The sequence below is a fragment of the Eucyclogobius newberryi genome, unplaced genomic scaffold (genome assembly GCF_026437365.1).
Source record: "Eucyclogobius newberryi isolate DKJ021-1_F unplaced genomic scaffold, fEucNew1.0.hap1 SCAF_12, whole genome shotgun sequence".
NCBI classification, from domain to species: Eukaryota; Metazoa; Chordata; class Actinopteri; order Gobiiformes; family Gobiidae; genus Eucyclogobius; species Eucyclogobius newberryi.
The window spans coordinates 19,258,940-19,284,678 of NW_027315746.1; the positions used below are offsets into that span (position 1 = coordinate 19,258,940).

At 40.4% G+C, this 25,739-nt stretch overlaps 3 protein-coding genes across 3 annotated transcripts; 1 reads left to right on the forward strand and 2 right to left on the reverse strand.

The window, feature by feature from the left end:
• Positions 1 to 4,051: 4,051 nt before the first annotated feature.
• On the reverse strand, positions 4,052 to 4,478 carry LOC140355719 (cortexin-1-like). The gene has a single exon (XM_072440377.1). It carries the CDS (start codon positions 4,393 to 4,395, stop codon positions 4,126 to 4,128), a length of 270 nt encoding a protein of 89 aa, XP_072296478.1. The 5' UTR covers positions 4,396 to 4,478; the 3' UTR covers positions 4,052 to 4,125.
• A 10,634-nt stretch (positions 4,479 to 15,112) lies between these two features.
• LOC140356361 (mitochondrial import inner membrane translocase subunit TIM44-like) lies at positions 15,113 to 19,120 on the reverse strand. Its single transcript, XM_072441236.1, has 13 exons — positions 18,988 to 19,120; positions 18,525 to 18,629; positions 18,184 to 18,348; positions 18,020 to 18,100; positions 17,799 to 17,948; positions 17,582 to 17,715; positions 17,422 to 17,507; positions 17,219 to 17,311; positions 17,015 to 17,139; positions 16,730 to 16,780; positions 16,513 to 16,602; positions 16,334 to 16,444; positions 15,113 to 15,431 (listed from the first exon to the last, which is right to left on the reverse strand). The coding sequence occupies exons 1-13, from the start codon at positions 19,015 to 19,017 to the stop codon at positions 15,312 to 15,314; spliced, it is 1,341 nt and encodes a 446-aa protein (XP_072297337.1). The 5' UTR covers positions 19,018 to 19,120; the 3' UTR covers positions 15,113 to 15,311.
• A 1,136-nt stretch (positions 19,121 to 20,256) lies between these two features.
• Positions 20,257 to 24,343, forward strand: LOC140356362 (ras-related protein Rab-11B). The gene is made up of 5 exons (XM_072441237.1): positions 20,257 to 20,510; positions 22,027 to 22,222; positions 22,958 to 23,151; positions 23,230 to 23,310; positions 23,713 to 24,343. Exons 1-5 carry the CDS (start codon positions 20,471 to 20,473, stop codon positions 23,856 to 23,858), a joined length of 657 nt encoding a protein of 218 aa, XP_072297338.1. The 5' UTR covers positions 20,257 to 20,470; the 3' UTR covers positions 23,859 to 24,343.
• Positions 24,344 to 25,739: the final 1,396 nt, after the last annotated feature.

Below are 25,739 nucleotides of genomic sequence, written 5' to 3' on the forward strand. Positions count from 1 at the left end.
CCGAGTGTAAGTGTATCAGATTATTTCTAATATTGTTTAGTTAGACATTTATTACATCATGTAATAAACTTACCTTCAGTAAAGGTGCACAGTGTAACTTTTCTGGTGACCTGCTAGTCCCATCAATGTTCTTGGAATGTTATGGCATTTAACATGTCTATAAATGCATTTGATTATTGGTGTTTTACTTTGGAATTGCTTACAAAAAACATGCTTTACATTTTTTTTAGTTGTTTTTTTCTCTCCACAAATCTGATCTATAACTTGACCTGGTGGTAACATGGTGTCAACTGCTTGTCTCCATGGAGATAGATAAGTTCAATGCTGTTTTGCTATGCCATCTTCATGAAGACAAGCAGGTGGCGGACCCCCTCAAAGAGTAGCATCATGCACCTTTAAACCCAGTTTATCTTTTTAGGCTAGGGACCCTCAAACCTTTGAGGCAGGGACCCCCAAAATAACTATGCAACCAACCCAGACCCACACAGCAAAATTAAAATGATTGATAATACTTTCAGCATTAAAAACATGTCAAATCAGACTTTGTTTCAATAATTTATTGTATTTTTTGTAACTAATTTCCCCCAAATGATGCCGTTTTCAAGTTAAGAATAATAATGATATTTTTCATTACATCTTGCTATAATCTTACAATCCCCAGCTCATGCTTCCTGACCCCCAGGGGGTCTCAACCCCCACTTCTGGAACCACTGTTTTGGTTCAAACTTCTGGAATGCTTTGCTTGTTTATTTTTCTTTTGACAGACTGCAGTGTGTGGTGTGTGTCTGCACTTGTTACATAGGTGGGCCAATCTCTCTTTGTTATGGTAAATATAATGATTCTGTTATAAAACAAGCCTTATGTCATGCAAACACATGACATAGTCCTTTCCCCAAGTTTTGTAAATGGTTGTACTGTATATTTCATTTCATGGGAGGAACTTGTAGGCATAAGCTTACCATACTGCATGTGTGGGTTTTGTTGTAAACAAATGTGAGTCCACCGATTTGCATAAGTCTGCATGTTTCCATAACAATTTTGTAAATGATTAATCTTTATTGAAACCAAATACATATTGTACAAATATGGAAAGCATGCTTTTATTTAGTAATGTCTGTGTTAGTAGAGTTTGTACAACTTGATATAGCTCCCTAATGTGGCCAAATGTGTATATTATGTGTTATTTTCCATATGAGAGTAATTTGCATATCTTTGTGCTGGATGTGTGTCCTTGTGTCAGTGCGTGCAAATGTGCACCGAGACACCACTGAGAGAGGCTTTGTTCTTGGTGAGTTATTAGTGTTCACTGAAGCACAAACGTATCTGTTGAATTGGGACAGTGAGTTCAACAGTTGTATTCAAACCATCTGTAAGAGGCTGATAAACAGAGGGGAGTTCACACTGCTACAGATGATTACTGTTTTTTAAGGAATTGCAAATCACGGTATGGCACGGTAGCGCAGTGGTTGGGTCCTGGAATCGTTCCCAATGGACCTTTCTGTGGAGTTTGCATGTTCTCCTTCTGTTTCCTCTGGGTACTCCGGTCCCTACCACTAAAAACATGCACAACAGGTGCCTCCCTTCCCTAAAGATGGAAATTAGCTTGAGCTACAACCTGGTACAAAGCATCTCTCCTGTAAGGTTAATGTATATTGTGCACTGTCCCTGTTTCAAATAAATAAACTAACTAACAACTATGTTAAAACACATAAGCTGTAATATATCTTAGTCACAGGTTTGTTTTTGTTGATTTGTTTTTTTCTGAATTAAGTCTTAATATTATGGAAGGCATATTGTGCTTTTGGGAAGTATTTAGTATTGGACTATAACATACATGTGTCATTATTTGACATTTTGCTCATTGTAAACATCAATATTGATTACAAAAACAAAAAAGACCTCATAATAAAAGTAGATTCTGTGACTTGACAAACTGCAGAACTCTTTATATTGACAATTCACTGCAGAAAACTGAAGACTCTTATTTGCATGTTTGCCACAACACATTTTTGAACCCTACATTTGACCCAGGGTCTGACTTTAAAAAAATATCACAAAAGAGTAAAGTAAGAGAAGTGGGTGGAGATAAGGTGTAAGGGGGGGGGGGGAAATACATTTTCAAAGAACTTAACTTAAGCCTTGACTGCAGGACAGTACAGGATTACTCATTAATCAATCAAAATGCTAATCTGAGTAAGTTGATAATACGTGTTGGAGCATTTCTCCAAACACTGCAAACAATGAGGGAACACCATTGTAACAAGATTAAAAGCTCATCAAAGTTAATGTTACATATTATCTCTCCTTTAAGTGAATTTGTGTTTGAGGGACAGAGCGCAAAAGTACACAGTTTAATATACATTTCTAACAATATAACTTTATGCTTGGTGCATCCTGACTTGTAGTTCACACAATCTCCACAAGAGGCCAGAAAAAGAGCATAAGACGTGTTAAAGTTAGGAAAGCAGAAGTAATGGAATTAATGTAAAGATAAATACTACAACTCTACACAGATCATTGCGAGATGCTCCGTTTATTTGTATCACAAAAACATAAGTAAGTAAGTAAGTAAGTACATTTTATTTATATAGCACCTTTCACAGGCAGAAGTCACAAAGTGCTTCACAAAACACAGAATAAAACAATAAAAACACGAAAAAATTACAGTGAACAATACATATACAACAATATACAGTCAAATCAGTCCGTGCATTTAAAAGGCTTGACTAAATAAAAAGGTTTTAAGCTTACCCTTAAAACAGTGTGTGTCTTTCACCCAACAAGCAGGTCTCCCACATTTCTTTATCAACCTTTATTAAGCTCACCGAAATGTGCTTCCTAAGTGAACACGGTGGTTCATCCTCGTGAATCAAGCCGCCGTGTCTCTTTACGAGCATTGATTCCTCATCGATTCCGTTTGCTCTAAATCTCACTGATATTGACTGTTTGGCTGCGGCAAGAGTTTAAGCACATTTCTATTTGCAGGTGACGTTTTTGGTTACGCTTTAGAGAAGGTGAAGGCAAAAATAATTCACAAATTTACTTGAAACGAAACATTATCTACAAAGTTGTTTTTATTTGAGCATTTTTTATCCAGGAAATATGTATTAACAATAATGTATCAAACGGCTACAAATTCAGAATTAAAAGAAAGTTTAACAAAGTATATTTTCCCAGCTATATTTCCACAGGCACTGTTTTGGCTGGTGAATTGCACGAGGTCAAAAAGTGAAGATTAGAAGTGGAATTGGCACCAGTGCTTTTCATTATGGTACTTTCATATGACACAGATTCTTTCAACATTATCCCTCAAAGCCTCTTAAAGGGACAAGTGCATAAGCCTCTCATCTGTTATAAATTCACAAAGTTGAAAAGAGAGTGAAAATCAAAATATAGAAATAGCAGCTAAAGCCTTGATTAATAGAGCTTTGTCTCTGAGGAGCTTTTTAATAATAGGCCAACAATTAACATAGTATGGCTGTGTATATAAAATGTAGTATTCAAATACACAACATAAACAAAGTTAAACTGTCATCATCTACTCATTCTACTGTATATAGGTCAGTATTACAGTTCATAAAACCTGCGACCTCTTCAGTCTATAAATTGTGCTCAAAATTACAAAAGTTGTTTCTCCATAACTTGTCTTTGATACTAAACTTATACCGTGCGTTTTGGTTTAGGCAAAAACTCTTATTACTAGGCCACTATTGGAAAAGATGCAACAAGCGTGGTAAAACATTTTATAAAATATTACCATACCAATTTAAGTAGTTCTTTATAATATGTAAATAAAAGTATAGAGAATTCAAAGAAAAATAAAGAAACTAAATATATTATTTTTTAATTTAATTAATCATTTTTTTCATAAGAGCACTGGCAGCTTTTTCATTTGTCAGAAACAGAATATGCAAACCATTATAATCGCAACCTTTGGCCTAATTGGTTCAAAAAATGAGATTTTGAGAGTGTGTTCACCCGTGCACTTGTTTGGTTCCGATTTGAGCCCAGTTTAATTCTGATGTAGACTTGTTTTAGTTGTTTCCCAGATTTAGTCCTACTTTAGTCCCAATTTGAATGTGGTGTTTGTGCAAGTATGAACACACCCTGAGATTGCTTTTGTGTCTAAACCAGTGCATAGTCAAACTGTCCTCTGTCCAGGCCCTCCTTATGATCAGTCCAGGATGTGTCTGGCATGCTGCTGTAGGGGTCCAGGAGGATACGGACACATCGCACCATGAGGAACAGCAGCAGCAGCAGCAGGAGTCCCACCAGGCAGAAGGCCATCCCCTGCTCCCCGTGGCTCTCCGTGGGGTGCACTCCGGAGCTGCCCCTGGGGAACGGAGCTGGAGAGGAGAACTCATAGTCCACCACCCGGTAGTTTTTGTCAACCATGTTGACACATACAAGGAAAGCTGAAGGTTTTACAAGATAAACATTTTAGTTTACATTTCTTTCATAGCTTTCCAGAAATGACAGACTCATGCAGAATCTAGAAGTACCCGTAAGCTATTTTGTTTGTTTTCTTTGCAATAACTGTGGCTTTTAAACAATGCAATGTTATAGATTGAGCCAAAAAGCTATTGTTCGTATTTGTTGTTTGCATCTGGAGTGAGAGGTATACCAATAATGATAAGCAAATCACTGCATGTTTGAAGATAGGTTTGATGTAATGTGGCTATGTTTGTATATTGACCTTCTTTTCTTTATAAACCACTGTCAAGTCTAGACTAGGTGTAACTCGTCGTCAATGTCAATGATAAATCAAATCCCATTAAAATGGCAGTAGTTTTGTTGATCGTCTTCAGCTAATATCTCCAGCCAATATCTTCTTTCCAAAGAATTGTGTCAGTTCGTTAATTGTTCTGAAGGCATTTGGACGGGTAAGTAGTGGAAACGCTTGTTACCTAGAAGAGAAAAATACACAACATGAGAAAGTGTGCAGAGATGCTGACAGAACTAGAATGTGAGTGATTCAAGGGGTTCAGGGCTCGAAAGGGGCCTTGAAACATCTCAAACCATAAATCTTCACTCATGTGGTTCATGAGTAGTCCTTGGACAAGCAAGTGAAAAACGCACTTGCACTTTCTAATTGTAATTACACAACTTGCATAGGAAAAAAACTGTTTTATCGACCCGGACTTAAATTGGGGGGTTGTAGTTGTGGGTAAATACTCTTATTCTTTTAACTTTAGTTCAAAGTATAAAAGCATATTTGGGTAATATAAAATACATTGAGTCATGGACCCTGTATTTACATAAAAAATTATTATTATAACAACAATAAACCTATATTTACAAAGTTGGTACAGCAATGCATTGATTATTTTGCTGGCATTTTACACTGCAACATGCACTCTAATTTGTTATATCCTTTTGTGAATTATATATCAATGGTGTGTTGTTTTTTACTCTTTGAGGTTTGTGTCTTCTTAAGCATTTTTTAAATATCGGCTTGAAAGAATGAATTCTGTGCACTTTGTGTCTTGTGCGCCTTTTTTCCAATCAGTTTTTTTATACCACAAATAAACTAAAACCGAAACCAAAGTATAATATATAAACAATTAATTATCAAAGGTCACTCTTTTTAATTTTTTTGTGCACCATAAAATGGATTAGGTAGTTTTCATTAAAAGGACTCCTGTGTGTTCAATAGCCCAGTTATTTGTGCAGCAGTAACTCTTTTGTCAGCACATTCTATTCCAGGGCCTGTGATAACTCTTCATCTTCCCAGAGACAGGCATTGATAGCGGGGCTGATGGTCTTAAAGCCAAGGCGAGGCTTTTAATTGGCAACTTAAAGACATAATGAAGGAAAGAGCTTGCCTCAGTATCAATTATCAAATGGGCCAAGGTAAAATCAGTGTGGAAAGGCAGGTACAGGCAGCAGCAGGGGCGAAACAACAACGAAAGTATATTCAACTTTTCTAGCTTTTTTGTAATAAATTGCCGATATTTCAACCATAAAATGATCATGAACTATTTAAAAATGCTACTTTTTTGGGTGTATATTTTGTTTACACTAGTGGGGACTTTTTAGACTTACTGAAGAGTTTCATTTGGCTTTTTAGTTGTTGAAGCTCATGTTTATTGGGAAAAATCCTGCTTTAAGGTTATTGTGTCAGTTGCATGAAATAGTTTAAATATCGTTTAATTTGTATTATTTATTGTGATATTTTTCTGTATCAGTATGTGACAGGTCCAATTACCAGTACCTCGTGTTTTTACACCAGATGCCCTGCCTTATGGCATACTGAGTTTATAATGTGATACTCACTCGTATTTATGAATGTTTAACTAGGATTTATAAATGATAAATGAGAGGGTTACTCATTAGTTTTCTTATTACCTTCTGTTGTAGATATTATTTTTCAGTAGTGATAAGACTCGACCATGAATATTAGCGTTGTGAAAGAAAAATAAAATCCTCCTTTAGGTAAACTGTACGGACAATTTCATTCCCCATCAGGTTTTACTCACTACTGCCTATAAAGAAATGCATACGGCAGTTCTACGTACTTGTAAAACAAGCACATTCAACAGCAAAATATGATACACCTCTGTGATATTGCGATTATCGAAATATAATTGATATATAATCAACTTTGCATTGGCAGAAAAAATGATATTTCCCGCCATAAAACATCTGGCTAGTGAAAGAGCTTTATCTTGTGCTGTTGCCCATGCACCTGTGCAGTAGTTAACTTAATTCAAGTGGTCACCTATTGGCTTAGTGATGAATCAACTGATGTACAATTTACAAGCACATGTAGCTCTGTATTTTTAAAACTGTTGCTATGTTTGTCACTGTGACAGAATCAATAGGTTGTTGTATAAACCATCCTTACATAGCTTAATTTCAATTTAACAACAGTAATATAGGCTATGTATTTATTGAAGTTCAGCTCTGTTTTGTCAATTAAAACAAAAACAAAACAAAAAACTATCTATCAAGTGTCTCAATGATGAGAAAAAGGTTGCCTATACAACTCATTATAGCAAAAAAACATGCACGCCTTTCAGCTAAAATTATTATTACAAAGTGAAAATTGTAAAGAGGACAAATTAATAGTATAAATGAATTGATCCTGCGCTCAGAAATGTGTGCAAACTTACCTGAGGCGCAGATGAGAAGGTTCAGCACCTCGGACAGTTCCTCTGCTCCTCGTGCGCCTGTGATGACACGCGGCTGCAGACCTACTCCACGGGGCTTTAATAAGTTCCACAGAGCCCGCCCCCGTGCCTCTTGCCCTTCGCCAGAGTCTGTCCGCGCCTAGACTGAGCACGTAATCTGTGTTTGGATGAGTAAAGGGCCCAGAGCCTCTGTGGCGAGTGCGTTATGTAAGAAAACTTGCAAGGCAGTGGAGGACACGGAGGGCCCCTGGAGCTGAAGCGATACAGCTGGAGCCAACGACTTTGCACCACCAGTAAACAAAACTGTAGGTCATTAACAGAATAAACCAAATAAATTAAAGAATCAAGAAAGCAATTTGCTACTTCTGCCTTTATGTGTCATTTTGATAGTGTCAACAACTCACTTTCTCTTGCTAACAGTAAACACTTTCTGTAGCCATAGCAGAACAGAACTTGACTAGAACGTATTTGGTCATGGACAAAACCATGCTCAAAAGTCATGATTAAATGTCCTTATTGCTGCAACTGTTGCAGTGAAGTTTGATGAATGTAGCAGTGTGACCTCTAGTCTGTTGTGTTTCACTGTTTGTTGTTTGTTTACCGACTTTCATTCTCCCGCTACATTATTTACTCCCTGTCACGTTTGCATAATTTAAAACGTATTGCATCATCTGATACACTTTTTCATGATAATACATAATAGAAAACTTGAAATCGTGACCTATCTCACCTTACTGTGTGTAAGCAGACTGGTGTGTGCACGTAAGGGCCCAATTAAAAGCTCAGGTCCTTCTCTCCCAGGTCTGTCCTCAGCCCGAGGCCCACGGGACGTCCCTGTGGCTTTAATTAATTGTTCACAGAGTTCAGATGGAAAACATTATCCCCTCATGCAGAGCAGAGCACCAACACGCTCGTGCATGGGCCCTAATTGATAAACAGATGTCTGTGGGTTATGAAAATGTTTCAGTTGTTGAGGAGCAGGTCAGGGCCGGTCCTGGGGAAAGTGTGAGTCAGAGGCCCAAGTGATAGTTCCTCTAAGCACATCATGAACAACCTCAAATATGATTTCTGAAGGATAACTTGTAAAGAACATTAACTGTAATATTTAAATGATTTTATAATATAAGAAAACTGTAGAGTCTAGGTAAAGTTGTCAAGACAAAGCCCCTTTTCATTTTGCAGTTTACTCAAATCCTTTTCTGTTTACTCTCTAAGACTTAGATATGTTTGAGATGTAGAGATGTGATGTATAATGGAATCATGACAACAATACAATTACAATTTATTGAAAAACATTAGGTGCTTGTGGTTTTGTCAGGAAGACGGAGCTATTGATCCAAGGTGACAGAAGATGTCGGTCTTGGGCCAACCTCTATATTTGATTTTTGTCCCATGACTTTCCCCTTAAAATTTTGAACATCTGTTGTAAGATAAGATAAGATAATCCTTTAATATCCACACAGGGGGAAATTTTGTTGTTACAACGCAGTAGAACAGGAGGAAAGGACAGATTATAGGAAGTTTTTAAAAAAAAACACACTCTTAATAGAACTCTTGGGAAATAAAATAAAATAGATAAATGAAAAATAAAAAGATAAAGATAATAATAATAAAATAATGATAATAGAATAAAATAAAATAAAGTAAAAATAGCTAGCACAAGACTAGGTAATAGGTAATACTATTAGCAGGTAAGTAAACAGAATAAAAACAAAATAGAACACTCTTATTTACAGGTATTGCACATGGTTACATCAGTATTGCACATGTTCAGGGCTAGCAGTGTTTCTTATAAAGTCTGACAGCAGCAGGAAGGAAAGACCTACGAAATCTCTACTTCACACAGCGAGGGTGGATCAGTCTCTCACTGAAGCTGCTCTCCAGAGCGGAGAGAGTGTCCTGCAGGGGGTGACACTCATGGTCCAGCATAGATGTGAATCTAGCCAGGACCCTCCTGTCCCCCACCTCCTGCACCGAGTCCAGAGCACAGCCCAGGACGGAGCTGGACTTCTTGATGACTCTGTCCAGCCTCTTCCTCTCCCTCTCTGTGATGCTGCTGCTCCAGCAGGCCACACCGTACAGGAGGGCTGATGCCACCACAGAGTCGTAGAAGGTCTTCAGGAGTGGCCCTGTCACTCCAAAAGACCTGAGTCTCCTCAGGAGGTAGAGCCGACTCTGGCTCTTCCTGTACAGTGCGTCTGTGTTATGAGTCCAGTCCAGTTTGTGGTTCAGATGAACACCCAGGTACTTGTATGAGTCCACTCTCTCAATGTCCCGTCCCTGGATGTTCACTGGCGAGGGGGCAGTGGGGTGGCGTCTGCGGAAATCCACCACCATCTCCTTGGTCTTCCCCGCGTTGATGAGGAGGTGGTTCCGCTGACACCAGTCCACAAAGTCCTGCGCCAGTCCCTTGTACTCCGCGCCATCGTCGTCCCTGATGAGTCCGATGATGGCAGAGTCATCAGAGAACTTCTGCAGGACACAGCTGTCCGTGTCGTGTCTGAAGTCTGCAGTGTAGAGGGTGAAGAGAAAGGGCGCGAGGACAGTGCCCTGGGGCGCCCCCACACTGCAGGTCCGAGTGTCAGACACACAGTTCCGGGCTCTCACAAACTGGGGTCGGTCTGTGAGGTAGTCCAGGATCCACTCTGCCAGGTCATACTCCACACCAGCCGTCTCCAGCTTGTCCCTCAGGAGCAGCGGCTGGATGGTGTTGAAGGCGCTGGAAAGATCGAAGAACAGAATCCTCACAGAGCTGCCAGGCTTTTCCAGGTGAGAGAGAGAGCGGTGCAGCAGGGAGATGACGGCGTCCTCCACTCCGATGCCAGACCGATATGCAAACTGCAACGGTGTATTCTAATATCTTGTTCTTTGATCCACCTGCTCCCATACTTTGGTCTTTACCTCCCCTTTTCATTTTGAGATTTTGAAGAATTGTTTTGGGCTTAAAAACTTTAAATTCAGTCATTTAGTTGCAGCATTATTTTCACTCTGGGTCCTTCCTATATTTTCCTCTTTGTTTTGGGGCATTTTGTTGGACTCAGAAGGCATTGGTTTTAAAACCTCTAGAACATTTACTTCCTCTATCACGTCCGGGTTCTTCCATGCTCATTTTGTGACCCAACCCTCAACTGGTTGAATATGTCCACTTTCTCATTTAGTGCTATTATTGTCACATATTGACATTATTCATAATTGCATGTTAGTAGAAAAAGCTTCAGTTGTAGTCATCTGGACTCAGTTTGAAAAAATAGACGTTTCGACTCTCATCCAAGAGTCATTGTCAAGTTAATAATTAATTATAAATATAATTAATATAATTGCATGTTGTTATGTAATGTGGTCAACAGAACAAACAATAATAGAGCGATCAAATTAAACATTCGTGCCTCGTTTTCACAAAGTGAGCCTTAAGTGGTGCTATTTTATAACAAATAATGATTGCTAATAACAGCATTGTAACAGAGAATGTGCGTTAGAAAGACTTTTCGTTCATTTTCAATAGTTATTTTCCCAAATGAGACCGTCAGCACCCACAGATGCCCATGTCTGCACCAGCGGCAGATCTCAAAATGTCTAGCTGTGATGCAGCTGTGGTGGAGCATGCACATTCAAGAGTAAAAACCTTTTCATTAATAATTCCTTTAAACAGTACATATCTGCCATATTTGTCTTTACATTCAGCACTTTGTTCAAAAGCTATTCAATTTGGGTCCAATATTGCAACCCCCCTCCTGTGTTTGCCTCTGTATGATGAATAGTATGATTTTTATAGCAAAATATGGATGGATTTCTGGGTGGAGTTTGCATGTTCTACCTGTGTTTGCCCTCCAGGTACTCTGGTTTTCCCTTCCACTAAAAACATGTACAATATATAGGGCTGAGCTGGTGGAAATTAGTACTTGAGCTACAACCTAGTACAATGCATCTGTCCTGATAAGGTTAATGTATATTGTGCACTGTTGCCGTCTCAAATAAATAAAATTATCTAATGAAGTCCAATGCCAAAAACAAACATGTCACGCAAAAAAGTATCTTCAAAACATCATTAATGTCTTATGCAACATTACATAAATGTGCTTTTTCCTTCTCACAGTGGTTCAGAAACGTCATTATCAGACCTTGTGGTTTATCAGCTTCTTGTCTTCGTTAGCCCAGGCAAATGTGCTCTTTCTATTGTGATGGAAGGCTTTGGATACAAGCATTGGATATAAGCTCTGGAATTATCTTATGGAGCAAGCCCTCAGAGACCCCCAAAAGTCAGACTGTTCCTGCGTCACCTGGACTCCAAATCCAAAATCTTGGTTTTCATATTTTTGTTCGCCACCCGGAGTTTAACCACCTCGGCTTTCACCTCTGGCAGCTCGTCAATAATGTCAAAGATATGCTGCAAACCGTAATCCCAGATCAACATCACATGATCTCTCTGGGTGAGTCTGTATGTCCTTCCTGTGTTACTGTGGGTTCTTTCCGGGTTCTCCCACTGTCCAAACACATCCACTCTAAATTGACCCTCGTGGATGAATGTGAGAGTGAATGTTCGTCTGTGTCTGTCTCTGTGTTACCCTGTGACGAGCTGACCCCTGTCCAGGGTGCACCCCGCCTAAGGCCCAAAGCCACTGTGATAGACTCCAGTCACCTGTGACGTCTAACCAGAACAGGCTGTAGTAAATGAATGAACGAGAACAGTTTTTACAGGGGAGCGTGTCAGCCTCTCCTGAGGTTGTGGGTAAAGGCTCTCATGATTTTAGCTGATGCCAGATGTTTTATGTTTATTGTTACTTTTAAAAAAAAGGAAGAAATGACTTGGGGTATGTGCAAGTATTTATCACAATGTGGGGACTAAAATATGTACAATGTCAACTCATAGGGACCTGTCAACCTTAAGGGGACAAATGATGCAAGTCTTTTATTATTAGATCAACATGATTAAAAGTTAAGATATGGGTTAAATATGTTATGGTTTGGGTTATGCGAGTAGTGTCTAAGCTTAAGGTTATGATCGGTCTCCAGGAAATTAATGCTGAGTCAAAGTGATGTGTCCACATAAAGCATTGAAACCAAAGGTGTAGTCTTTGTGCCATCCGTCACTGCTGACAGGAGTGGGATGAGGTCATGGGTGTGAACAAACAGGCATGTTATTTAAAGTCCGATATAACGTGTCTCTACAGCTAAATCCATAGGTTTATCAAGCAGCTTCAATGCTCAGATCCATGGGCATCTATAAAGACATGTCAAATTCCAAATGAGAACAACAAAGAACCACACACAGAAGGCATTGTGGGTAGGAGTTTAATATTCAACTATGAGTCCAAAAGCTGCTGAGCCAGACGAACTGCGCAAATCATATTCTGTGCCGTTTCATTGTGGGCACAAATACGAAACACTTCATTTAGCAAAGATCAATGTGCATTTGCATGGGGCAAGCTTTAGTCATTAAATGTGGTGATGATCCAGTTAGCCACATCAGAAACATATCTACCCACCAATCTTATAAATAAAAAAAAAAAAAATACTATTTTAAGTAAAACATTTTTAAAATGTAAAAAAAATAAATAAATCAACTTCAACAAGACAAAATGCCTGCATGGCCTCAAGGCCAATAATAGGTACTAAAAGTGAGGCATGAAGTTGGCCCTTGTGCAAGTACTGATTATGTTTGAGTTCTGACATTGAAGATTTAAACTTTGGTTCCTTTAGAAATGTGGATACATATTCAGAGTGCAATAAAGCTAGTGAATATAGGCAATAGTCTGTTGCTTCTACAGTAAAATATGTTAAGAGTTTTGCCAAAATGTCCCACACACACACACACACACACACACACACACACACACACACACACACACACACACACACACACACACACACACACACACACACACACACACACACACACACACACACACACACACACACACACACACACACACACACACACACACACACACACACACACACACACACACACACACACACACACACACACACACACACACACACACACACACACACACACACACACACACACACACACACACACACACACACACACACACACACACACACACACACACACACACACACACACACACACACACACACACACACACACACACACACACACACACACACACACACACACACTCCTGGTTTAGGCCACGTTTGCCTGGCTGCGCATGCGTGGTTGAAATGCCGGTGTGTGTCTAAGCGCAGAAAGACAGTTCGAGCTGGCTCAGAAGAGACGGAAATCTACAGAGACGAGAGATGCGATGGGATCCATCGCGCTAATTAACAAACGCACGCGTAGCAACGAGGCTGTTGCGTGCTTCCGCACGGGGGTGAGTGCGTATGCGCACTTCCGCTTGATAGTAGAAAAAGCTTCAGTTGTAGTCATCTGGACTACAACTGAAGCTTTTTCTACTATGGAACACGCCTGGACGAATGAGGGATTACACCGACACTTCCGCTTGAGTTCTCAAATCGGTGAAAAATCCTCCATTATTCCTTTAAATACATTTTATTAGCATTTTTTGTAAAAGAGCGACACAAAGTGACACAATTGTGAAGTCAAACGAAAATTATACATGATTGAGATTTAAAAAGTGCAGCATGCAAAAGTATTCAGCCTCTTAATACCAGAGTACGATGAATTACTGTCTTTGACTTTCTGCTTGATGATTGCAGACAGATTGAATGTTGACCTAATGAGTCAATAGAGTCGTCCGGTGTGTGATCTTATCTCAGTATAAATGCAGCTCGTCTGTGAAGGCCACAGAAGTTCAAGATAATGTTAAGGAGCAAACAGGAAGTCCAAGGAACACAACAGACAGGTCAGGGAGAAAGTTGGAGAAGTTTAAAGTAGGTTTAGGTTATACAAAGATTTATCAAGCTTTGAACATCTCACGGAGAAATGCTCAATCCATCATCCAGAAAAGTACAGGCCAAACAAGAAGAGCACTGATCAAAGATGCAGCCAAGAGGCCCATGGTAAATCTGGAGGAGCTGCAGAGATCCAGTGCTCAGGAGGACAGGGAATCTGTCCAGGACAACTATTATTAGTTGTGGACTTCACAAATCTGGCCTTTAGGTAAGAGCGACAAGAAGAAGCCACTGTTGCATAGCCATAAGAAGTTTTCAGAAGCCATGTGAGGGACACCGCAAACATGTGGAAGAAGGTGCTCTGGTGTGATCAGACCAAAATGTTTTAACTTTTTGGCCTAAGAGCAAAACACTGTGTGACAGAAAACTATCACGGCCCATGACTCTGAACACACCATTCCCACTGTCGAAGATGGTGGTGCAGCATCAAGCTGTGGGGCTGGTTTTCTTCAGCAGGGTCAGGGAAGCTGCTGAGTGGATAAGAAGATGGATGGAGTCAAATACAGGGAAATCCTGGAAGAAAAGCTGTTGGCATCTGCAGAAGACGTGAGACTGGGGCAGAGATTCAACTTCAGCAGGACAACGGCCCTAAACATAAAGCCAATGGCCCAGTCAAAGTCCAGACCTAAATCCAATTGAGAATCTGTGGCAAGATCCGAAAACTGCTGTTCACAAACGCTCTCCATAAAATCTTTTTGAGAGAGTTTTGTTTCTCTGTGAACAAAGATTTTGTTGCATGTAGGCTTTATTGACTGGAAAGGACAGTGTGAAATGGGGGATGAGAGAGAAGGGAGGACATGCAGTCATTTTCCGAGTCGGGAATTGAACTCTGACACTGTGGCCGAGGAAAAAAATGTGTCTGTGGGTGAGCAGAGCTGGTAGAGCAAAAGGCGGTTCCACAAAGTATTTACTTAAGGCAGCTGAATACTTTTGCATGTATTAAATGTTTTCCCATCTGGAACTCATGTGTGATTTTCCTTCCACTTCATAATTGTGTCTCGCTTTGTGTTGCACCATCTCAAAAAATGGCTGTACAATTTATTTACGTTTGTGGTCGTGACATGACAAAGTGTGTAACACAAAGTTGAGCTGACTGCACATCTACAGGAATGAACATGATTTGATGGTTTGTATTGAACAAATGAATGTTGAGTAACTGTTCCTGGCAAGACTCTTGGGACACCACCATGCATGAATAAAGTCTTGGGGAGTTGGTCTATGTAGGTTCTCATGGCATGTTGTTACATTTATTGTCTTGTTTCTGTTGACTTGTCAGTGTCCATAATGCACCTCGTCTTCCTAAAGGATCTGCTCTGTGCTGGAGGCAGAAATGTCCAAAAGCCTCCAGGCTGCACTGGGGTTCAGCTCCTCCTGGTCCCGACACAAAGCCCAGACATGCATCATCCTCATCACCTTGTCCTGTTCAGGAAGCACAGAGGCGCATGGTCAGAGCTCTGAGGACATGGCATTTAGTAGAAAACAGGTTTAGACCAGTGATTTCCAACATAAGGCCCCCACTGATTCACAAGAACCCACAAGAGGTCCAAAGACGACACTATGAAAGAGGAAAGAGACACGCACATCCGTTCTAAAGATGAGTGTGGAGGATCACAAAAAACAGTCAGTTCAAAAGAGAGATGATCCGTGCAAGTCTGTTAATTCCAAAGAGATATCAGACAAAAGTTTCTCTTTGTACGAGAGGGCAGTTTGGCTGAGACAAAAAACGTTAGTCTACAATGGACAAAATAAGTTCTAAAACCGTTTATGTGTGGTTAATGATTTAAAGGCAGTTACAAAACAGTTTGTGCTGGATTGAAACATGTCTCAGAACTAACATAAAACCTGTACAGGTCGACAGTATTGTTTATATCCATCCATCCATTTTCTACCGCTTGTTCCCTTTCGGGGTCGCGGGTGACTGGAGCCTATCCCAGTGACTTTGGGCAGTGGCCAACTTGTCACAGGGCCAACACAGAGACACAGAGACATGACAGACAGTTCACTCTCACATTCATTCACTAGGGCCAATTTAGAGTCACCAATTTTGCCTAACACATGCATGTCTTTGGACGGTGGGAGGAAGCCGGAGAACCCGGAGAGAACCCACGGTAACACGGGGAGGACATGCAGACTCCACCCAGTGGGAATCGAACCCACGATCTCCTTCTTGGGAGGCAAGAGCGCTAACCGCCTTTGCCACCGTGCACCGTGCATTGTTTATATTATTTTAGTTAAAAACAATGACTTAAGATTGTGTACATTATCAGGATGTTTACTTCCTGGATCCTGATCATATCATTTTGCTTATATGCCTGACTCACCGGATCTCCTTCCACAATGTCTCCTTTGGGGCTGCGGATCACCATGACGACCTGAGCCTGGAAAGTGATAATCAGCACTGGGCCTTGGTCCATCATCTTCCCCATAGCCAGCTGCAGCACAAACAAAACACTCAAAGCATCCTTGCTTTTCTGTAACCAATAACTACTTAATTCTTTACATCTATGTTGTCAATGTCCAAGATTTTGGACTGGAATAAAAGACCCAGTGCTCGGGCCTGCTGGATTGGATGGGCCAACTGACTGTAAGTCTAACAAGAATCAACAATGAGTTAATGGACGTTTAAGGAACATGAGGCAAACAAGGCGCATAAAATTAGTAAACAATGTAATTTGTACACAACACAAAAAAAATTATTCTGTTCAAGCAAAACTTACAGCTTCGTAGCACCAGTCTTTTAACACATCCAGCTCTCCTCGGATCATAGCCTGTATAGTGCACAAGAACTTACTTTTAAACAACAATAAAAATCCTTGAGAACAAGAGAGATGCTTCATGGACCTCCAGGCAGTTGTGAAAGGTAGTTGTAACAGAGGTGCACAGGTAAAGGGGACTTTAATGTACTGTATAATAAATACAAAAAAACAAGACACTCTCTTAAAATGAAAATGCTGCTGGTTTTCATCGGGGGACAAACAGCAAAAATATTCTTGGGCATTTACCTCGAGAATGTTGGGAATAATGTCTTTCTCACATTGTTTGAGAAATGTGTCTTTGTCAAACGAGGGGTCAGCTTTTACAATCTCTGTTAACACCTCTGACATTTCTGTCTTTGAGAAAAGACCACCTGGGTAATAACAAATAACATGTTATAAACAGCATTTGAAAACAGAATTTCAATGAGTAAAACTACAGTGTTCCTTTACCAAGAAAGCCTGTAACTCGGTCTGTCACTGCTCTGGATGCTCGGATGACCATGTTGTCACTTTCATCATATTTCATCTTCATTTCAAAAAATCCTGAGGGAAAGAAAGATACGCATGTATTATTACATGGTGCCACCTACTGGCCTTTCAAATAAACCAGTGTGACATTATGAAACCATTATGCATGATTCATGTCTGCTTACTGTTAAAAACAACATTGTTGTCCTTGAATTCCTTCCATTGCTGATACCATTTTGAGTCCTTGTGTAAGACAACACCCATTGCCTCCCTTCACAAGAATATTATCAGAAACAAAATCAGTAATATCTAGAACCACTGTAGTTTATTACAAGAGTTACTTACTCATTGGCTTCATAGACCCTTGAATCAAAGTCTGCGTCTTTAGAGGAATACTCTTTTCTCTTCCTCAGTTGGGGAGGAGCTCGGTAAGGACCAGCGTCACCGACATCTATCTCCTGCTTCACCGCCTCTACGCCCTACCAAACATCCAGATGTGGTAAACAGAAGACCTTGGTGTGTAGAATAATAATAACTGCCTTAATGTTTTTAAAGCTCTGACCTGCGAGATTGCCTTAAATGCACCAGATTTGCCCAGTTTCTCTCCTCCTTTAGACACAGATTCCGCAGAGGTAATGGCTGTACGAGCTGCTCCCTCAACTCTCTCCTTTATCTTCTTTCCCAGATCAGTACGAGTCACCTCCTCCAAACCCTACAACCACAACAAACAGTCCTACAGTTTCTGTGATGAACACATGTAAAGTTAAGACGTGTGGCTCTGACCTCCTTCACAGTCTCTGACAGGGAGCCTAGTGTCTTCTTAAACACTTCTGATGTCTTCACTGTCTCAGCTTCTATAGATTTCTGGTGTATTATTAATATTGAGAGAAAAAAATGTAAGTAAAAGATCAAAAGGAACGTAATGATCTTTATAGAATAAATCGTACATATTTCTTGCGGGCTTGTTGAAGGGCATCAGACTCTTCAAGTCTTTTGGCTTCTTCTCTGAACTTCTTAATGTTCTCTTTCATCTCATTATTCTTGCCGAACTCCTGACGTAGATTATCCACAAACTCTCCCAAAAAACCTTTACGTCCAGATGAATAGCGCACCTGAAAAACAAATAGCAATGTGAGCACAAGCATCTTGTAATCAGATATAAAAGGCAGACAAATATGCAGAATGATCAAGTTAAATGAAAACTATATAATCTAGAAAGTCAATAATATATGTATAAAACACAATAAGGTTTGTAAACGTAAAACATTTTGGGATGAATCCACAGTACCTGCATTGAAGAGACAGGGCTCCTGTGAAGTCTATAGACATCTTTATGGCAAACCAAGGACCCTAGGGGCCGTGAGCACAGGGTCAGAGCCCGTCTGCTGACCAGCTAAACGGTGAGGGTAAAACAAAACACTTATGTTATAGGTTATTTGGAATCAGAATCAATAGGATCTCACTAAAGCCTCCAACCTACTATCAGAACCGTCAACAGGCACCTTTCTTTGTACACTCAGTACACATATACACATGTTATAGAGCAGGTAGTAATATTCAAGTAAAACCTGAACTGATAACGTATCAACTGGTCTGATGCAACTGAACACATAAGAGGGGATTTATAGTTCAAAATAAAATATCACCCCATAATCTCACAGCAAGCGAAAACAGGGGAATTCCTCTGGATGACGACAGCTAAATAACAGAATAAAGCAAGCAGGGAATGCATTAAAGGAGGAATAAATCACCTCGTAACACCGACACAAGGAGGCCGCCATCTTGATCTTGAAGTGCGAAGAGACGCATGTGGTTTCCCTTGTGTCAGCTGACCTGCATTTGGACCAATCATAGCAGAGCCTCTGGGCGGGAGGTGGAGCCAGCTGTCACGGCTGCTTTAAAGGGCCACGGACATGAAGAAATGTGAACACCAAAGCAATGGAAGGAGTACTTTTACGGACTACGACAGAGTCTGAGGACTACGACGACAGAGTCTGAGGACTACGACAAAGTCTGAGGAATAAAGTCTGGCGGTAATGCAACACTTGGATGCCAACCGCCATAAAACAACAACAACAACAACAACAACAACAAGAGGACTACGAAAAGTCTGAGGAATAAAGTCTGGCGGTAATGCAACAATTGGATGCCAACCGCCATAAAACAACAACAACAACAACAACAACAATAAAGTCTACAGCAACAACAGTCTAAGGAATAAAGTCTGGCGGTAATGCAACACTCGGATGCCAACCGCCATAAAACAACAACAACAACAACAACGAAATTGTGGGCTTTGAGCTCCTGTGTTTCTGAAGAATGAAGTATAAAGAATAAAGTCTGGCGGTAATGCAACGCTTGCATACCAGTCTGGCGGTAATGCAACACTCGGATGCCAACCGCCATAAAACAACAACAACAACAATAACACACTCTGATACACAAGCAGTTCCACAATAGAAACATAACACCAGAGAAAATAACGGATACATTTCTATATATTTTTATTTATTCAGTAAACATAAATGCCTACAGACATACGTGCAAACATATGCAGTTCAGCCCAAGAAGTCAGAGTATGCAGCCAACTAAAATATAAATAGCCCAAATTCTTCCCCTAGACATTTGCATTATATGCAGTAGCTATCAGGCCTCGTGTTCCGAGCATGGTTCCGAGTGTGCTCTATCCATGGGTTTCAGAGCGGCCTGTGTATGCCACAGCAACAAACAATTATAAACTAAATATGATATCTAAAAGTCCTCAAAATGTTGCATAAAACAGGTTCCTGACACCCATGAATAGAAAGCATTAATTCATGAATTTTCTACCACTTTTCCTCGTTAGGACTGACTGGGGCCCTTCCCAGTGACTTTGGGCCTTAGGCGGTGTACACCCTGGACAGGGGCCAGCTCGTGGCAGGAAAAAGAAAGCAAAGGCTGTGCATAGCCTATGCAGCTGTGCGTTCAACTATCAATGCTCGTGAACACACTGCTGGTATGTCAGGAGAGCGCGCCTCCTGGCGAAAACTATGCGCACTGCAGGGACTCCTCCCCTCCCTCTGCAGACTTCAGCTCCTTTTCTGCGTCCAGTTCGCCCTGACAGCAGCCGACTCTGGCGCACACTACCATTCCAAACCTTTATCTATCTTTATTGAACCTTACAGCCAACACCCTCTCACGCCAGTTTCTACGCAGCCTTTTCCGGGGACCAGCGTCGGAGCAGCCTCGTGTAGAATGGGGAACCGAGACGATGAATACGATTTCTTGTTCAAAGGTAAAATATGACTGCATTCCTTTTCGATAGCGATAAAGCTATCCAGGATAGAAACCTGTATCCGATGTGGTTGCAGTCATTAAATTAAACATGAAATAACAATGATGTTTTTATTACTGACAGCCAGGTTTATTACAGCACAATAGTCTCACTGTAACATAACGTTGCCTCAAGCTATATTTTTAGGATGCAACACCCAATCCATGCACTGCCTTTGTATTAAACTTTTATCAACTCACAGTGCAGTAATTCGCTACAGTGAACACCTGTGATATGTATGGGCTTGTATTTCATTTGTGACCCACTTCACCTTATCCCAGGCAGGCCTGTGTGCGCTTGTACTGATCCACAGGCATATGAAGATGCTCAGGGAAGATGCTTATTATGCACCAAGAAGTCCCAGTGAATTTGTTTTTGCTTGTGGTGTTTCCCTGTGGGGCTGTCTAGGAAATATAGGCTATTGGCCTATATTTATGTTTGGATCTAGAATGGCTTCCTTTGATCGTAATCCTGTGGCACATTAACATCCTGGGCCTGCACACGCTAAAAGGCCATTTAGATGTAACAAAGTCTCCTCTGTGGGATGAATAGGGCATCTGCTGAAGGCGACACCACACCAAGCATCATGGTTCTCCTCTCCTGGGCTATATCTGATCCATCACCCATACCCTGGCCTGAACAGGAAGGGCAAGGCGCTGTGAAACTGTCGATTCAGGTTTTGATGAGGCTGTTATCAGCTTCCTGCAGCCTGGGGGGAGCATTTCGGACAGGGACAAAGTTGGGCTCAATTTCCTCAGTGAAGAAAACAACAGCGCTCCACCTCCACTGTGATGTGAACAACAGACACATTAGGATGGATACCCTACACAAGTTGAAGCAAACAAACTAATTTAAGTTCACTATAGCGTTGCAACCACTGCAAGTACTTACAGATGTGCTTGCTTCCCCAGTTTTCTAAAGGCCAATTTTACACACTGTACATTTCACAATGTACAGTTTTCATATTGAACATAAATAACATAACCATGCATTAGTCTCGTTCAGATCATCATGACCCTTGAAACACATTTTTCTCACATATTGTTCACATGTCACAAGAACTACTGTACGCTTTGATATGACATGTGACATCCAAAGAATTGCAGTCTCCAATGATGGGGATCGCAAAAACACATTTTCCTTAGCCTGTACTGTAGCTTAGATGAGGTCAAACAAATCGTGTGACTTATATTGCTTGTTTTGTATATTCCCTTGTAATAAACCTGACTTCCTAATACAATATATCACGTCACTAAACTGTGCTAATCTACATTAGAATGATCTGCCTTGAACATGGAAGGGAACCTAAGCAACTCATCAGCCTTCCTCAAAGCTGAGCACATTTGGACCAGAAACTATTATGAAAATAGCTTCAAATCTATCACCTGTATTTAAAAAGAGTATTTTGATATGAATGGACCAATGTACCACAATTTCCCTTATGTATCTGCAACAATGGCCTTTTTTGTCTTCACAGTCGTGTTGATCGGTGACTCGGGCGTGGGCAAGAGTAACCTTCTGTCTCGATTCACAAGGAATGAGTTCAACCTGGAGAGTAAGAGCACCATCGGGGTGGAGTTTGCCACACGCAGCATCCAGGTCGACGGCAAGACAATAAAAGCTCAGATTTGGGATACAGCAGGACAAGAGCGCTACAGAGCCATCACCTCGGCGTGAGTCTGGTACAAATCCTGAACTGAAATTGAGGTTTTACTGGATTTTACAAATCAGAAACTTGAGGGCACAGGAATCACTGCAATTAATTCAAATTTAGTTATGATTACAATTATTACCCCAATCAATTACCAAAAATATGCGCAAAAATCTGTTCTAAATGATGGGAGACACAAAACCTGGACAAAGACACTTTTACTAAAAACTAACTTCTTACAGTGCAAAATAATTGTTGTTTCAAATATTACCTAAATAATAATTTTCTTTAAAGAGTGAGTTTTTGCCTCGAAGGCTTTATTGGACAGGACAGTTCTAGCGTGTAATGGAGATGAGAGAAGGGAGTACATGCAGCAAATTGTCAGAGCTGGGATTCAAGAAGACTGACATATGTGCTGGTAATTATTTTAGTTATTGAGCAGCCTGACCAGATTGAGTTATCTTATATGATTTTATTTGATCCCTTATATTTCTCTTAGCATATAACATGTTTCAAAAGAAGAGTCAACTCCAGATTTTAAATTATAGTTTTTTTTTCATTTATCGATAGTGGCCCAAAGGTTGTTTCAGGCCTAATTAATTTATAGCATTATTAGGAAGCAAACAGAAGGCTCTTTAAACTATCTTTCCCAAATTGTACTTTGATAATAAATTGCAATTAGGCCAAACACATAAGTTGGTGTGTTTTGTCAATTGTAATAATATAACGCTATAGTGACTGTCCTTTGTCTCCTCAGATACTACAGAGGGGCCGTGGGAGCGCTCTTAGTGTATGACATTGCCAAACACCTGACTTATGAGAATGTGGAGCGTTGGCTAAAAGAGCTGAGGGACCACGCAGACAACAACATTGTGATCATGTTAGTCGGAAACAAGAGCGACCTGCGCCACCTCAGAGCTGTCCCCACAGACGAGGCCCGGGCCTTTGCAGGTGTTCACTCTCATCGTCTCATTCTTATGATCATCTCTAAGAGCAGACTCAACGAAAACTCTCTTGTTTTATCCACAGAAAAGAACAATCTGTCATTCATTGAAACTTCAGCCTTGGACTCGACAAATGTTGAAGAAGCCTTCAAGAATATTCTTACAGGTGGGTTTTTTCTCCAAGGGCCAATGGTGCTTTGAAAGGGTTGTAAAGTCACATGATTTTATTACACCAAAAAAGGTGTCCTTCATAAATATATTTAAAAAGATGCATCATATTTGGTTTAAATCCAGTATGTTTCCCAAATGCTACACAAACTGTATCCACAGGGCGTATTATCTTATCAGATTGAGTTTACCATTGTTTGATAGGTGAAGGAGAACTCATGTTAAAGCATTGGGCAATAGTTAAACCAAACTTGTGAAACTTCCTCTCAGAAGAGGAAGTGTTTTTAATTTAGGCTCACCTGTATAACATAGCTATTATGAGCAGTTTTAACATAGTTCATTTCTAAGGATGCTGCACACGTGCAAATTCTAAATGGATTTTGTTTTGTCTGTTCTCCAGAAATATATCGGATTGTATCGCAGAAACAGATCGCAGAGCGGTCTGCCCATGATGAGTCTCCAGGGAATAATGTGGTAGACATCAGTGTGCCACCGACCACAGACGGCCAGAGGGGGAGCAAGCTGCAGTGCTGTCAGAACCTGTAGCCCTGCACATCTCACCTTCACCTGGGTCAATTATTTGATGAAATCTAGTGTGCTGGTCTGCTTCCATCTGCTTGGGGTGCAATATTGTGTTAGTCTGCACTTTTAATAAGCAAGATCAGTTCCTTTAAGTCGCAAATGTTCAGTCCTCTGAGCTGTTTGAAATGATTTCAAATCATAAGATGACCCAGGTCTGCTACACTGTAGTGCAAAGTCAGGACTGATGGTATTGTTCAAAAGCGACCGGTTACTTTTGATTGTGGCGCAGACGGCCTTGACATTTTGTGTGCTGCAGGCCTCCAGGTAACTCCGCTTGTTTCTCTTCATACCAGCAGTCCTGTTTTGGGCTTCCTCATCCTTGTCATCATCTCAAAAGTGGTTTTGCTGCTGCTGCTTCCTTTTTGTGTACAGTATATTTTTTTGTTTTGATAGCTTGTCTGCTCACATACATTATATTAATGCCATGGAAATAAATTTTACAATACTGAGATGTTCTGTTCTTGTTTTAAAAGCACAAATAGCAGTGGAGAATACTGATTGAACAGTTCACACCCTTATTACTGTACTGCGGGGGTAGAATTTTCCATATTCACCAATTTTTATTTGTAAAATACCTTAACTTTACAGTTTGCTTATCAAATAACTTAATTTCTTCTAGTTTCTTAGTTTGATGCCATGCAAATAGATTTATATCTTTACTCAGGCCCGGGTCTAGGCCAAACTGACGTGTGCAAACATGATTCTCTTCCAATAAACGTCATTATTTAGTGCACCTGAAATGAAGGTGCAAACACTTTTAAATAAGATTGCAATCTGATTCAGATTCAATGCACTCTTTGTGCCCCTGTAGATCCGGGCCTGGCTTTATCATGTGAAAAACATGGGAGAAAAAGCAATTATTATACTCACACACTTAAAAATAAACGTTATTTTGTCCACCAGTTTTTGGTTTCACTTCATATTGTGTTTAAAATCTTCTGAATGCAACTGATACAAATAGCCTCAATAGCATCAATAGCATCCATTAAATTAATAATTCTATTTATCTTAATTTTATATCACATTTGAATATCCAGCTTGCCTGTCCCCAGTCACATGACTTCTTGTTCATGGCAGCCTCTTCTAGTTTACCACTTTTCTCAGCAAATCTCAAGATGAATTATCTGTAGTGTAACTATTCCAATCGTTGGCATTGTGGCCTTCAGGCCATTTGCACAATATCTCGTTCTCAGAAATGATCACCGCTCAGTGTGAATCCAGAAGTCCCTCATGTTTATTGCACAATAACAAATTGGTGTAATCCCTCATCCGTCCAGGAGTGTTGCATTGCAGAAAAAGAGCCAGTTGAAGTAGTAGTCATCGGGACACGGTCTCTTTTTCTCTCTTAACAGAAATGGAGGTTTAAGGTACAACCTACCGGTCGTGTAAAATAGCGTCGCCCTGGCCATTCTGAAGCTTATCCGGGTACTCAGTGAGGACAGTTAATTTACAGTAGGATGTTGATAGAGTAGTTTCAAGTGAAACTGTAAACACCCTTCATCAGGAGGTCCCGCCCGGTGGGCAGGGTTTACAAAGTAGGATGAATCTGAGTTCCCAGACTCGATCTGCAGATTGAGAATGGCTCTTGGTTAAGAGTCGAAACGTTTTGCCTTTCTAAAAACCGTGTCCAGATGATACAACTGAATCTTTTTCTACAATTGCACAATAACCCAACTTTTCAAGGGATGCAGCAGGAAGACTACAACAACACAAATTACTTTGTTTAGCGTGTGCTGCATACATTGATTGACATCTCAAATCAGTGAAGATTGCCAAACTTTGGCACATTTTATACTTGCACCTCGAGCCCCAGTCTACTCTGGTACTGATAAGTTTTATGTAGGA

Bases quoted from the DNA above. Each gene is read 5' to 3' on its own strand.
- LOC140355719 (XM_072440377.1), bottom strand. From the start codon at position 4,395: ATGGTTGACAAAAACTACCGGGTGGTGGACTATGAGTTCTCCTCTCCA.
- LOC140356361 (XM_072441236.1), bottom strand. From the start codon at position 19,017: ATGGCGGCCTCCTTGTGTCGGTGTTACGAG. The intron at 18,349-18,524 runs GTACTGTGGATT...TTTGTTTTTCAG, and splicing joins GCCCTGTCTCTTCAATGCAG to GTGCGCTATTCATCTGGACG. The intron at 15,432-16,333 runs GTGAGTCAGGCA...CTTCCTGAACAG, and splicing joins ACATTGTGGAAGGAGATCCG to GACAAGGTGATGAGGATGAT.
- LOC140356362 (XM_072441237.1), top strand. From the start codon at position 20,471: ATGGGGAACCGAGACGATGAATACGATTTCTTGTTCAAAG. The intron at 20,511-22,026 runs GTAAAATATGAC...TTGTCTTCACAG, and splicing joins ATACGATTTCTTGTTCAAAG to TCGTGTTGATCGGTGACTCG. The intron at 22,223-22,957 runs GTGAGTCTGGTA...TTGTCTCCTCAG, and splicing joins TACAGAGCCATCACCTCGGC to ATACTACAGAGGGGCCGTGG.